The 15,953-nt window shown below is 32.3% G+C and overlaps 1 protein-coding gene across 1 annotated transcript in view; it reads right to left on the bottom strand.

Moving 5' to 3' along the window:
- Nucleotides 1-298: 298 nt before the first annotated feature.
- LOC116773225 (nephrin-like) overlaps nt 299-15,953 on the bottom strand; it is a 50,891-nt gene continuing 35,236 nt past the window's right edge. Inside the window, exons 8-17 of the mRNA XM_061528500.1 lie at nt 15,810-15,940; nt 13,658-13,817; nt 9,584-9,745; nt 8,555-8,689; nt 4,668-4,850; nt 3,139-3,294; nt 2,172-2,429; nt 1,681-1,752; nt 1,537-1,613; nt 299-1,472 (exon numbers count right to left, since the gene is read on the bottom strand). Of these exons, the coding sequence (XP_061384484.1) occupies nt 1,152-1,472; nt 1,537-1,613; nt 1,681-1,752; nt 2,172-2,429; nt 3,139-3,294; nt 4,668-4,850; nt 8,555-8,689; nt 9,584-9,745; nt 13,658-13,817; nt 15,810-15,940 (1,655 nt within the window). The 3' untranslated portion in view covers nt 299-1,151. The remainder of the gene's footprint in view (nt 1,473-1,536; nt 1,614-1,680; nt 1,753-2,171; nt 2,430-3,138; nt 3,295-4,667; nt 4,851-8,554; nt 8,690-9,583; nt 9,746-13,657; nt 13,818-15,809; nt 15,941-15,953) is intronic.

Genomic DNA, 15,953 nt, shown 5'->3' on the forward strand with positions numbered 1-15,953 from the left:
AGTGGTTCTAATTTTCTAGGTGGTAGTGCAGCTTTGACTTAAATTAATCGCTAGGGGGAATGTAACCGGACATTTTATTGGATTTGACTGCCGCTTTAGCCAGACGGGAGAGAGCGTGTTTAAAACGAATTACGAATGCAACTTACCTGTTCATTTCGTGATGTGGTCTAAAGTATATCAAGAAACATGTTTAATTAAAATATTATTTATTTTTTGTTTGTACGGTAAAGCAATTGTAGACAAATTTTAGAAAGACATGATGTTCTTAGACTCAGATATTGTAATAAAAAATAAAACGTTTATAAGTTTTTAATATTTATTAAATATAAAATTTACAAGTAAAGACCACAGAAAAATTGCTTTGACAGCTACAACAGACATACATATTTCATACAAAACGAGCCGATCCAGTTAAACTCTATCAATAAAATTAACACAAAATAGAAATATGTTTCACCAAGCAACTATTTCGATTATATTAAATGGCACTACTTAATTTGGAAAAAAGATATTTACAGTTGATGAAAAAAAAAGTCAACTAAGAATTTATTCAAACATAACCGCTGGAGGTAACACGACATTCATCGTCTTTTATAAAACATAATCATTAATCACATTCACAAAAAAAAATGTTCACATGTATGATAACTCGTGTCATCGTTTGAGAAAATGAGATGTAAATAATATTTTTTAACTTAAGCCTAGCCGTATATACATCCACACAACCAATGTTATTAACAAAAGATCCTCAAGCATCATTTAACGGGAACTCATAATACCTCTAGTCACTTTTATATTTACAAATTTTACAGTCTTGATAATACATGCTATGTTGGTTATCGCCACACCTAATTTTTATCTTAAAGATTTTTACACCAGCAAAATTAATTCTACTAACATCTAGGTAACAATGTAATAGCAAACTTGAAAATATAATCAAGAAGTAACATTTGTATTGTCATTTATTTCAAAATGTACACAAACACAAATATAAAGTTAAACACATAAGTTTCTTACAATGTCCCTATAGTATGCGTTATTTGGGCCAAAAAGCTAGTTATCATAAACGCCTGCTATATTACAAGAAAATATAGATTCATCTAAAATAATGAATTTTAAGTCTCCATTAGACTTTAAGTCCGTTCATCACTTTAAACACAGCTCTCAGGACCCGGCAAGTTTTCTGCGAGAACATGTTCTCTTCTTCGTGTATTACTCTTGCCTTTTCTATGTAACGTAGAATTAGACAGACTACTAGAACTTAAAGTTGGTCCGCTTAGTGTGAGCGTTTGACTTTCAAAAGGTGATCCAATATTACCATTAGGACACACAAAGTTTGGACTTCCTAATGTTGGACTATTTGTTACTAAAAAGTTGGGCCTAAAATTACTTGCTAATATAGGTTGAGATAAATTCTGATTAAGAGCGTCTTCCTGCCGACTGTTATGAACCAATTCATTTCTTGAAGTTATCTAAAAAAATATATCTTGTTAAAATTTAAAATTTTGGAAATATTTTAGTACTTTTTTTTAATACCTCTTGTGGATGTCCAGTTGAATCTAAAAGTGCAAGGTCCTCTGCTGAAAAGACAGCTCCTGTTTTATTCCAGTCCCCTTAAAAAAAGATACAGTGAATAAAATAAGTCTAGACAAATCAATCAAAGTTTTTTTATATGAATACCTCTAACTTCTTTTACACTTGGCCACTCATCGGCTTCAACCGTCGAAGCTGGTGCTTTTTGACTTTCGCCATCTTTAGAAAAAAATTAAAAGAATTATATTTTTACAGGACTAACAAAGTGAACGCGATAATTCAGAAGGCGTTGAAAAAGGGCAAATAAGGGGCGGTAATATAAACTGGAGTTTGCTATTTTGCTTCCCTTGGGTTTGTTTTTCTACGTTCACTTGCAATTTTCTGCTTAAGATAAAAAGACTATTCCGACCGCGAAAACAAAAACTCCTTTATTTTGTTATATGAATTGACTGTGATAAATTTGTCAAAGCTTAATTAACTTACATTTTGTAAATATTGTAAACGGTTCTCCTTTTTATAATAAAAAAATATACAAGTATTTTCCTCCTCTTGGATTATTTTCTTAATTAAATTGTTTAAATAAAAAAGATAAATAGAGTACAAGAAAACTTGTCTGTTTTAAATATTGCTGAAAATACCTGGTGGATTTAAAATATCTGGCTGTGGATCAGGCGTTTTAAGTTCTTGCGATGGTTTGATAGTGTATGCTACAACATATCTTCTGCACCCATCACTTAACTCCAGCATATCACCTGGAGGATGTTTATGAGTTGGATGAGATCTCTTTCGACGTGCACAGAGCGCGGCGAAAATTATTCCTCCAACGGCAAACACGGCTCCAAGTGACGCAGCAATTACCATTCCAAACGTTATTCCTCCCAATACATTTTTGCCATCTATTAGAAATTATAGCAAAAACAATTTTAATAATCTGCTTAAAGGCACTTAAAATAGTTTTCTTGCCAATTTCAATAATATATTTTCCTCAAATTGTATAGGTATTCTTCATAGTTTTTTTACATATCATCTACATTTTTATGCCGGTTCAACAGTGATTGATGAAAATGTGAGTTCATATTATATATGCAAATAAGGGGTTCGAAATTATTTGGAATATTTTAGAACTTTCTTGTGGAACAATTTGGATGAAAAAATATCATTTTTTTTATATTACAACGTTTCGCTCCCTTAGATCAAATTAATTGTGAACATAATTACAGATCATATTTTAAATACGTGATAAATATATATATTATTATATATGTATAACTAAATAATTATATATAGATTTAATTAAAATTTTTATTTGCAAGTTTTAATTGGAATGATATGGAATTTGGAATTGGAATTGGAATTATATGTACGTTAAAATAGTGTTTAAAAATAAAAGTAGCTAGTAACTAGTAGTTTTGGAAACTGGTACTACTTATAATTACAATTGTATTTAAAATTATCTTTTAAATTACGAATTACATAAATGATACGTAAGTATAATTCATTTATTAGTCTTGAGTATGAACTGTCAATTAATGCAAATATTAAGACGAAATCTTGTTATGATTTTACACTGATCCCTTGTAATAATATCTAAAATATTAAGCTAACCCGTTCTCCTGGCGGCGTCATTGAAAGCAATATTTTCCAGCAGAGTTTTCTCCGAATCTCCCTTGAGGTTCCTTGCATAGATGAGTAGATTAAATGTGGTCTCGGTCTCGCCAGCCGATATTTGCGAGAGATCTAACTTGAAAGTAGCTAAACCATCTGAAGTAAATATATTTTGTATATATTATATTTACATATGGGTAGAGCAATGAATTTCAGCTTTTGGTTGTGAACGTATAGATAGTAATTAGATTTTCAGTAATTTTAATACACTGTACAAAATCATATTCATCAAAATGGAGACATTTTATATCCTTATTGAATTTTAACATAGGCGCTAAATAAATAAATTTCAAAACCCTAACATTTAAAGTTCATTAATTAAAGCGGCTTGTGATGTCCGCGGGGTATCCGTTCGTTTTAAAATCCTGAGCTGCATTTTAATGTAAAGAAAGAGCTGGCTCGGCATCTGCGAAATGAATATTCCGAGATCTAACCATTGGGATACCATTCTTCATGTAATATTAATATGATTCTTTTTCCGTTCTTGGCAGTTAATTACATTAAAAACTGAGAGATACCAGATTTTTTTAAATATAGTTATATAAATTTTTATCATTAAAAACGACATGCAAATTATTTACTCAGAAATTATACATATAACATACCCATGTACGTAACGCTAGTGCACACGCATGAAAATTAAGAACTTACAAAGGGAGATAAATGCTTACAATAGAAGATGTTATATTTTGCATATGTGGATGTTTGGATAATTTTGTATTTACTATAATAGAATTTACTCCATCACCTATAGGTTAGTACGGGAATTAGTAAAACCATGTTCGGTGAATCATATGGGGGCTTAATAACTCAGCGTAACTTAATGACGGAGTCACATCCCATGTATTATATTATTGTTACGTGATTGCCTACGCTTTAATTATATACAAGTAGATAAGGTCAGCAGATATTGTACAAGGTTTGATAATTGATTGAGTTGAAACCTCCATGTACCTTGTAATGTAATTACCAGTGTTACGTGACCAGTTGTCTAGTGTGACAATAAACAATAAATGAAATACCATGAAAACTTGAATTAAAATTCAAATACAAAGCATACATTGAAAAAATCATCACATCAAGCGGAGTTTGAACCTGCGACTTCTCAAATATCGAGAAATATATAATCTCGCGTTCGATGTGATAGCCTAATTGGCAGAGCGAATGAAACGCAATATTCCAAGTCAGTTTGATTGCTTCGATGAATTTTACATTCCATAATAGAATCTTTGAACTTTAATAAAAAATAAAAAACCTTAAAATTTCTTTAATTTTAAAAACTCATACATTGATAAGTTACAACATTTGCTTTAAATTGTGAAACAGTTTATTGTGATCTATCATTTGCTTGCGAGAAGTAATTAAAAAAACAGAAAGAAATAATCCCTAAATTGGCAAAATAAATAGTAATTACATGTGCAATATTTCAATTGTTACTATTATATTACGGTACAAAGTTATTGTTTTACCTGTATCGTTAGCGCTGCTATTGAACTTAGTCTTGCTAGTGATGGGATCTAGTGTTTCCAGCAAAAAGGTTTGAGGTAGACCACCGTCATATCCAGCAACACAGCGTACCATCAACCAGTTCAGCCCCTCAGAACTATTGGATCCGGTGTGAAGAGAACAGTTTTTAGGTGGGGCTGGGCGAGCTGTTGTAAATAGTAAAAAAACTACATATACAAGTGACTGTCTGCGTTTTTGCGATATGGAGTTTAATAACGTTCATTATGATTTCCATATCTCAGAAACAAGTGTTTATAGTTTTGATTAAATTGAAATAAATTAGTAGACAATAATTTACTGTAAAAAATATTTATTATAATATATATTGAAGGTTTTATCATTAATGTATAAAAATATAATGGTTCCTTAAGAATAAATGGTTCTTTTGTTGTTACTATATAGTATCTGGATATTTCATTAAAATATTGTTACCTCAACGTATTTTAAAGGAACAAGAGCTAAGCAGCTTAACAGATACAACCACAAAATATCAATTTTATCCTTGGTGTATTTATTCTGACCAAAAGTATCTGAAGTTCATCTTATCTTCTTGTGCAATTTAAAAAATCCAGAAAATCTATATATTTCATTAACTCAATTTTATAGTAAGGGGTTTTCCAATAGGGACGCTTGAACTTTGACAGCTGATTGCGGCCATGTTGTTTGAGTGACAGCTGTCAAATGCAGTGTGTTATGTTCATTCCGTCCTCCCAAACCACCATGGCAGGTTACAGTGTCGAGCAGCACGTGCAAATCATAAAATTGTTTTATGAAAATGGGTCTTCAGTTCGAGCAACGTTCCGCGCACTTCGCCCGTTTTACGGTCGCGATGATCGTCCTGCCGAGTCGACTATCCGTCGATTGGTGGACAAATTCGAGTCAACCGGGTCAGTAAACAATCAGCCGGTTCCCGTGCGTCAACGTAACGCGAGATCTGCCGAGAATATCGCCGCTGTGCGCGACAGTGTCCTCGAAAACCCGCGGCAGTCAATTCCGCGTCGCGCATAGGAACTCGGCCTTTCGCAGACGACAACTTGGCGAATTTTGCGTTGTGACTTGAGCCTGCACCCGTACAAGATCCAGCTGACCCAAGAGCTCAAGGTTAATGACCATAGACAGCGCCGTGTGTTCGCTGACTGGGCATTAGAGCAGTTGGAAGTTGACGCCGATTTTGGCAAAAAAATCATCTTCAGCGACGAGGCGCATTTTTGGATGAATGGCTATGTCAACAAGGAAAATTGCCGTATTTGGGACGAGACCAATCCACACGAGGTTCACCAAGTGGCAATGCACCCGCAGAAAGTGACTGTTTGGTGCGGATTTTGGGCCGGAGGCGTGATTGGTCCGTATTTTTTCGAAAACGATAATGGTGTGGCCGTCACCGTCGATGGTGAGCGATACCGGTCGATGATAACCAACTTCTTTTGGCCTGAAATCGAGAATATGGATCTGGACAACATGTGGTTTCAACAGGACGGCGCTACGTGCCACACAGCACACGCTACGATGGAAGTTCTGCACGAGCAATTTCTGGACATGGTCATCTCGCGCGGAGGCGACGTGAACTGGCCACCGAGATCGTGCGATTTGACCCCGCTGGACTTTTTCTTGTGGGGTTTTCTTAAGTCGCAGGTCTATGCCAACAAGCCGCAAACCACCGATGCCCTCAAAGTCAACATACGCCACGCCATCGATCAAATACAGCCCGATTTGTGCGCCAGAGTCATCGAAAATTGGACCTTTCGTGTGCGCGCCACCAACCGAAGCCGTGGCGGTCATTTGAATGATATCATATTCCATACATAATGGGGTCGATAGACCTTCCAAATAAAAAAAAAATTCGCAAATATCTTTCCTACATGTATTTTTTTTTGCATTTCAAAGATTAAGCGCCCTTAATGGAAAACCCTATATAACAACAAACAATTGCAGCAAATATGTTAAAATCAACAGAAAAATATCATAATTTCCATTTTCATGTATTAACTTATTTATGTTGACTTATTTATGTTCAAAAGAAAATTGAATGTACAACAAACAGTCATTTTTTCTGGACTTAAAACAGGGGGTGAAAATTTCAGGCTCTAAGTATAAAACGGATATATTAATACTGCAGGTGATTTCCAACTCCTAGTAATTTCATAACACATTTTAGTTCCCATATCCAAATTATAATGACATTAAATTAGATTACCTAAAAACATTTTTTTGTTTTTATAAAAATATTATGATGTGCACTTGATCTGGGTTTATATTTCTCGAAAAGTTACAGCTTCATTTTATTTAGCATCATAAAAAACTCCTAAAATGGAAATATAAGCTGTGTATAAAATATAAAACGGCATTATAAGTAGGCTTCGGAAGTTTATTGGGAGCGATAAAAACCTAGTGTTTACCGGCCACCCCTAAATTTACTGCGGTACGATGGAAAACTAACTAATCGATACTAAAATGTAATAGCCTGCTGCTACCACCTGAAAGTTTTCCATTACAGCTCATGGATTATAACTCTATATTGTAGAAAATCACATTGAATGCAGTATCACGCTGAGAAAATACCGGCAAGATAGAACTAAAAGGAATATATGGGCCAAGAACATTATTTGTATTTAGGCGGGTTATTGCGGAGGTATCGTTTGTACTGCAGTAAGACTAACATTTTTCGGATTTTCTTTATTGTTTCCTATGCGGCTCTTTATCTTAAAACGTATTTTTTGGAAAATTTAACAATGTTATCTTTTCATTTTGCGATTATTTATATAATGCTAGACGATTCTCACTTTTATGTAGGTGACTGTATAATTTGTGAATTATAATATTATAATTGATATATTAATGTGTTTTCGTTAATTTAATTTTTTAAATCATCTTCATGTAATAACAAGTATTGTCCTTTTTCGGTTTGAGGTTTCGTTAATAGAATTAAAAGGTCGCATTTTTTATAAAAGGGCGATTCTTTCGTTTATGAAAGAATGTATTAATTTTTAAGATGATAACGTATTATCGTTTATTTTATGTAAGAAATCTTTAGAAATATTTGAAATAAACTTAAATAAAAATGAAAAGTAATAATATAAAATATGTATCGTTAGAACAAGTTCACTTTCTGTAAAGATAATCTTATGGTTTAAATTCAATTTGAATGACTTAACTACAATATAGCTGAAATATAATGTAACAAAGTGTTAAAAAACGCCGATGATAGGGTTAAAGCAAATAAATCTTCAGTTAATTTTGACATGTTATTAAACTGCAGTTTTCTAAAATTATTATTATTTTTTATAAAACGATAAAAACACCAGCCTTCTTAAATTTTTCCTTTAGTAAATATGATATGAAAAGAAAATTTTTGCAAAAGCCTTGAATTTATAAATTAAATATGAGAAATCCCTTGAATATTATAATTTAGTAGTGAATAGTGACTGTATTTTATCAGTATAAATTCATTTTAGTTTTAACGTTACTCTAAATGAAACTAGGTCATTGTTTTCTGAGCGGCGGCGATGGTTTCAACGACACAAAAGAAAAATTTACTTCAATGTAGTTTTTAACTAACACTCAAATAACTATCTCAATAGTTCAGGCGAAATATATGATTTATAAAATCTAACTAGTTTTATCAAGCAATTATCGAGCTTTATGTAGTTTCATAGAATTAAAGCAGATAAATAGAATTAATTGGAATAAGTAGCTAACACTCACTTGATAAATGGATATCTACTAAATTTAATACAAATTAATTTTAAAGTTCCGTCAAGTTGTGATTGACCAACAATATCAAAAACCCTCTCACACATTCCCACAGATATCGTACTTACAGTGATTAATTTTATCACTAAATGTAACTCACATGCGGGTACTATTTGAAATACACATGGCTCGTCTTGTCTACCGACTGAATTTGTACCGCGGCAACTCAGAGCTCCATAGTCGCGTTCGCTTTGAGGTTTGTAGCTTAACTCGCTTGTACTGCCGTTGGCTGTGCCTGTGTTATAAAAAGTTTATTAAAAGAAACGCATTATCCCAATTATACTCTTATTCTGAAATTATTTAGTTGATTAATCGAGCTTTTATAATATCATACTTTACGTGTAATATTTAACCAGTAAGATAAAAAGTAAGTTCGATTTAAAACTTTATTTTTCAAAGAAAGTTATTGATGCATTCATGGACATCTATATTGCGAATGTTCATGGGCGACGGTGGCTACTGTCCATCAAGTGAGCCGTCTGCTCGTTTGCTACCTTTCGCATAAAAAAAATCAAAATATCCCGATCTGAACATTACAAATTTTTACAAATACTTTAGCTTACAGAAGCATTAAATTTATCCGATAAAAAATCTGTACAATGCATGCGTGAAAACATTTGTTCAAATCATATAAATAATACGGTAAAGTAAGGTTACCGTGAAGAAAATAAAAAAGTATACTCGAATACCAGAAATTCAAAAATACCACTAATTTATCTAACGGCTTATTATTATTACAATAAAAAATATATACTTAAGACAAATAATCAAGAACATATTTCAATTGTTGGTACGTATTTGAATATAATGGTGTAATCTATGAGAAATAAATTATGTTATTATATAAAGCTAAATATAACAAAACTATGTTACTTAAGAAAACGTTTTACAGTTATTTTGAATAAGAAACATTACAAAAAATTTCTACACGTATTGACATTTACTATTAGTCATCATAAATTTCGTTACGTAAATATTATCATAAAATTAATCCTTTAATCTTAATTTGTATCTACTTTGTTGTTAAATGGTTTCTATAAAATTAAATTAATTTATTTTTCACTATAAAAAACCTATTTAACCAAATATTACCTTAAATAAATTATATAACTTGAGTTGAAAATCTTACCAAACTTAGTCGGGGATACGTCTAGGCTCTCCCCACTATTATTAAACTGCCAAAAGAAGGTGACATCTGGGGGATTGGCGGTAACAGAACAGCGTATAAGTAGAGCCTCGTCTATCTGTGCACCTAACACTTGAGGTGAAGTGTGCGTGCAAACTGGTGTATCTATGGACAATTAACATGTTTAAAATTTATGATAAATGCCCATTATAATTATCTAGCTTTCCTCTACACGAACAGTTGTAGGGCAAATAAATCCATCCTTACGCGGAAACCATACTTACTTCTAAAAAGTAGTGGATGATATGCTACCGTATCATAGATCATAAATTAAGTGAAATATTTTGTCGGACTCTGTTTAACTGTTCTTTAATGTATTACAAAAAGTATTTATTTTTCTTAAGACTCAATAAAAAAGTAGTAGTAATACAATAGAACATACACTCTTAGTATTGCAAAACTAAGAATAATGTGACTGGTGCTTCAAAGTACTGAGCAACATGTGATATATTATGGGAATCCGGCAGGTGAAAATAATTGGCTCTAAATCAAACTCGACGCGCAAAAGTTTTAGCATAACAGAGTTATATTTAATGCTAAACATAAAACAATATAAAATTTGTACTTTGTTTACTCGCAGCTTGTGTAAATTGTAAAACGAGCTCTTATTAACACACAAAAGTGAAAGCCTTCGAATACAGTTCGTTAAATCATAACTGAAATCAGACGATATATAAATTTTATAGCCAACTGTTCCTCTCAGGCGGACTCAGTCGGTGACTGTGATTCATTAGAGTATACTCGTAATATTGCTCCCCTTTCTGGCAAAGATTTTCATTAAATTCTCAAATATTAATTCCTTTCAAATGCTTACTAAACGGATATCTCTTTGACGAAATACGGAAAATATATTTTAACAATCGCTATTATACTTGTTTTTGTATATGTTTCCACATTTTTTTTCGATTTTCAATTATTTTGTCATAATTCATATAAATTTTTTCAAAGAAAAACCTTCGGTATAAGTACAAGATTTTTGGGTGTCGTAAAATAGGAAATTAAAATTTGATGTCGAGTGATTGGCCAAATCGACAACGTCAATCTTACGCGACCTACCTACCCTTATATTTATATGCAAATGGAAGTTTACTATAATAGCGTTACTTTAGTAGATTTTCGAATTTTATGTTAACTTATAGTAGACCACAATATAATCTTTCTCATATATTTATACAACATAGGGTTCTCAGTTGACATCATTCGTTAACAGTCATGAAATATGAATTCACCTTTTGTTTTGTGTTATGCTATTTGCTTTTATGCTTATTGTGTGATTGATGACTTAACGATGCTGTCAAAAATCCCATTTAGAGCAACCACTAACACTACTATCGCCTTTGATTGTGTAGTATTTTCTTATATTCTAATAAAGTTATTAATTAATGCATCGGCTATTTGAATCAATATTATTAATGTAAAGCCTAGTTGTTTTACAAAATTTGACAAAATAATGTCATGTCATATAGAGAGCGCAGTAAAATTATTTAAAACGTATGATATTTTTAAAATAAATATCAATAAAGTTACAATGATTGATAAATAATATATTAAAACGATTTGATTTTGTATCGTACGAAGTGATTTAATTTTCTCAAGGATAAAATTTACCTTTATTAGGGGTATTAGCAGTCGCGTTTTAAAATAATCTAAAAGAATTGTTTTATTCTTATAAATCTATATAAAGCCGATAAGCCGAAGTGAGCCAATTATTCCATTAAGTTCTCGAAAGCATTACGGATATAAATTTTGAATATTGTATCAACTTATGACGTAATATGAATACTTTTAAAACAATGTTTATTGGTTTTAAAATGGCTCCTACTGAACTAAAATCATTATAAGTGTTATAATTTAAGTCTAGTATAAACGTACTTTGGCTTCAACCACTGAGATATTAGATATAAATGAAAATAGGACATTTATCTATACTTTTATATTTTGCAAATAAAATAAATGACTTACCTTCAGCCTAATCAAAAACACATGACTCGTTGAATGCATTCAACTTACAACATTTAAACTACGTGGGTAACACTGAAAATGGTTAGAACAGGTTAGTTGAAAACTTTGTTTATGAAAAATAATTTTGAATTTCTATTTTAGAACTCTTTGGTAACCTAATGTAATAAATTGCCTTCGTTTGTCATTTGTTTTTGTGAATTGGCGGCAAATCTAAAACTCTCGTCACACGTGAAAATGTACCTAACGCGAGAAAATTTTCAGTCAGTGATTTATTATGACTGTTGTTGTGGCCTTTCTCAACAACAAAGCTATAAAAGGCTGAGATTGGCATTTCTTAATCAAGCTCCATCTCGTGCCACTATTTGCAATTGGTTTAACAACTTTAAAAGTCGACACAGCAATCTCAATAAAGATGCCCGTGAGGGACGTCCTTTAACAGCGACTACTGAAGATAGCATCTGCGCTGTGCGATGCATGATACAGGAAGATAAGAGAGTGATCTATCAGCAGATACACGCAAGCCTAGGCATTGGTATTAATCAAATTTAAAAAATATTACACGAACATTCAGGCGTCAGGAAGCTTTGTACCAAATGGATTCCCCATATTTTAACGGAAGACCAAAAACACCTTCGCATGGATAGGTGTCGCTAAATTTAAGATAAATTCAACGGCGGTGACTGAAATGCTGTATTTAAAATCGTCACAGGTTGTTGAGATCTAAGATTTTCGCAAGTATTCATTTAAATGAAACTAGTATTATTCGGATTTACTACGCGGATTTTATTATTTAAAAACTACATAATCCCGACGTTTCGGTTACTTTGCAGCAACCGTGATCACGGGCAGACGAGGTGTCGCTAAATTTAAGATAAATTCAACGGCGGTGACTGAAATGCTGTATTTAAAATCGTCACAGGTTGATGAGATCTAAGATTTTCGCGAGTATTCATTTAAATGAATCACGGGCAGACGAGGTGTGATCACGGTTGCTGCAAAGTAACCGAAACGTCGGGATTATGTAGTTTTTAAATAATAAAATCCGCCTAGTAAATCCGAATAATACTAGTTTCATTTATCGTCACAGGTGTTGAAAGTCGGATATATTGCTACAAACCCGAAAACAAAACACAAACAGCTCAGTGTCTGTTTCCTTTCGAGAATTGGCCAACTAAGGCAAAGAAAGGAAGAAGTCAAAGAAAAAAGATGATTGGCTCGTTATTGGGTCGGCAAGGTTATTTCGCGACAATTATACTAGAACATGGAAGGACAGTCACTTCAGACTGGTATGTCAATTGTTGCTTGCCTGCTGTCTTGAAAAAAAATTACAGCAGCGCCCTCGAAGCAGGATCCTCCTTCACCATGATAATACTTTAGCGCACTACATAAAACGGATTGTTGATTATTTGACTATGGCAGGTGTCGAGATAATGAGTAATCTGCCATACAGCCGTGACCTGGCGCCCTGAAGCTTTTATTTATTCCCAAAAATTAAAGATAAGATTCGAGGAATTTGCTTTACGAGCCCTGAAAATGCGGTGAAAGCGTACGAAAATGCCATAGAAGATACCCCTAAGGAAGAATGGGCCCCCTGCTTTTCTAAGTAGTTCTATCGAATGCGACGATGTGTAAAGAGGAATGGAGATTACTTCGGAAAACAATAAAAGGATTTGCAATTTCCTGCATTAAGCCGTTTTTCATTTTCTAAATACTTTCAGTGTTACCTAGGTACAACAATTTTTTTTTTGGATAACTCTATGAAGTCCATAGTGCCATGAATTTTCAACTGTTGCCGTCAATTATACTGTCTGTAGGTAAAAAGCATTCACTAAACATATAGCTTTGAAAGCAAATCCATGTTTCTAAAGCATTTGATCTGCAAACGTGAACAGTAAGAATAGCTGTTGGGATTGCAATAGGAGAATATGAAAAGAATTGATTGTTATAAAATACGTAGATATGAAACTTCATTTAATATAGTAGTCTATTTTAAAATTTTCTTTAGAATGAATTTTGTTTGAATAGATCATTACAAAAATAAATTGAAATACATACATTGTATACTAAGATGAGTAGCTTGGCTCGCTGTTTCTCCGAGGGCATTGGTGGCACGACAAGAGTAGTCTCCGCTATAGTCCCTTGTAACCTTTTGTAGCACTAATGACTTGGTGCTGACAATGATGCCAGAAACCACGTTATGGAGTACTGGTTTTTCCTTTAATATATAAATAATAATTAACGAAATATATGTGTTAGTAAAAAATAACAATGTCTTTTTCTACAAATTCAAATAAGTCGTTCAATTTTTTTTAAACAGAGCTTTTATGCGTATTATATTTTTTACTAACCCTCTGTTTAAAAAAGTTTCTGCGTATTTTTGTACAATAAAATATCTTTTTTTTTCAAGCAGAGATGAAATGTAACGTTTCCAATTTTGAATGTCTCTCAAGGCAGAGTGTGACACTTGAGTTCTTTGAACAATTTAATGGAATAAGGCAGTTTCTATTATTAAAGCAGTAAAATCATAGTGTATAGTAAGATTATACTGCTTATAAAAACGGCTACTTATTAACTACCAGTGCAATTAGGTTCATATGACGAAACCCAGTGCTAATGAATCAATTTGTATGATAGAAGTTTTTTCACATGCCATGTGCTAAATAGCAAATGGTCTGGGATCTTTCCTCTAATAAATTTATAAATAAAGAGCAATATTTCTGGTTTAGTGTATATTTTTATTATTTAATAATCATCCAATTTGATTTGTGTATAGAACAGAAACAGGAAAATAAGTGCTGTTTGGCTTTGTTTCAAATAGTCGTTCCAAGCACAGGTAAAGAATGAGAAGTAAATAGGCTGTTGTAATATTCGAAATGTCAAGTTTTTAAAAGCTGCAAATAAAATTATACATCGAATTGGCGCAATTGATACTAAGATTATATAAGTTTTAGTTAACAAATAGCAGTTTGTTTAAGCTAAAATTTTGTGATGAGACCAAATAATATCGAATTATATCTTATAGTTATAAATAATCTAACATAATTCTTTTAATAAGCTACAAAATGTAACAAAAAACAGATTCTCAATGTTTCCTTTAAAAGTTTTTCTTTATCAGAAACATATATGTTAAATTGTTTATATTTAATATAACATATTCAACACAAACAGTACGATTTTATAAAAAGAGATTAACTTTTGCCCGCGACTTTGTCCGCATTAGTTTTATAATCATATATGTATGACTGACCAGGCGAAGTGTTTTGATTTAGAGGCAATAAATAAACAGATTTTGGATTTAATTTACATTTTTTTTTTGGGTGGAACGAATTCAAATGTATCTTATGTCCGTCTCCTGATTCCAAACTACCTTCCCACACATTTCCAGCCGAATCCGAACAGGCGTTCTTGAATTAGAAATAACGTTACTAACACGACTTTCTTTTATATATGTGACTAATAATAATATCATGCGATGTTAAATTACGTTCTGGTTATATCTTCTCAGATTGTGAGCTTTTCAAATATTATTTTCTTTTTCTTCATGAAATATGAACCGTGTTTTATAGAGCAGTTTTTTTTTTACTGATTCCGTCTCCTCGTGAAAATAAATGTGAAGGCGACATTAATAGTTATCCTAAAACTATGCTCTTGTAATGAACAAGGTCTGTGAATTAAAATATATTTTTAAAACTATATGATTTCAACTGTACAAATATATTTGTATAAAATGTATTGCAATGTGATTCGTTACAGGCTTGGATCATAGGTTTAATATAAACGTTTTTAACACCTTAAAATGATATTTTTATAAGAGGATTTATTTTAATTTAAGACTTTTTTATAAATCGGGTTAAGTTAGTCGGTAAACATATTCGAGGTAAGTGTGAGATGGGCGTGAATTAGATCACTGTGCTGAGATCAGTTCCAATTAAGCAACCGAAGCTAGTATCATAATTCTAGAGAGTTTTCGTGTGAGGTTAACAATTTAATTTGGTGTTTTACTTATACATACGTGCGGGTACTACCTACATCTCGTGTACTAATGACGTGAGTGTTCGGTGAAGAAAAATAGGTAAACATAACTGCTTCTAAGGTAGATTAGTTGAAAAATATTATTTATAATATAAATGTCGGTGAATAAATGGTACTTTTTTTTAATAACTAGTAAATAACTTATCCGTTACGTTTTATATAGATTATTGCTTACATTATGGTACCAGGATATTCTGTGTTCTTTGGGATTAGCGCGCACTGAACATTCGAAATAAACGTCATCGCCTTCCTTAATATCGTGAGGGTTTAATGTGCTGCCTAATGACAATGATACGACGGGTGGATCTGAAACAAACAA

The sequence above is a fragment of the Danaus plexippus genome (assembly GCF_018135715.1).
Source record: "Danaus plexippus chromosome 18 unlocalized genomic scaffold, MEX_DaPlex mxdp_20, whole genome shotgun sequence".
Lineage (NCBI taxonomy): Eukaryota > Metazoa > Arthropoda > Insecta > Lepidoptera > Nymphalidae > Danaus > Danaus plexippus.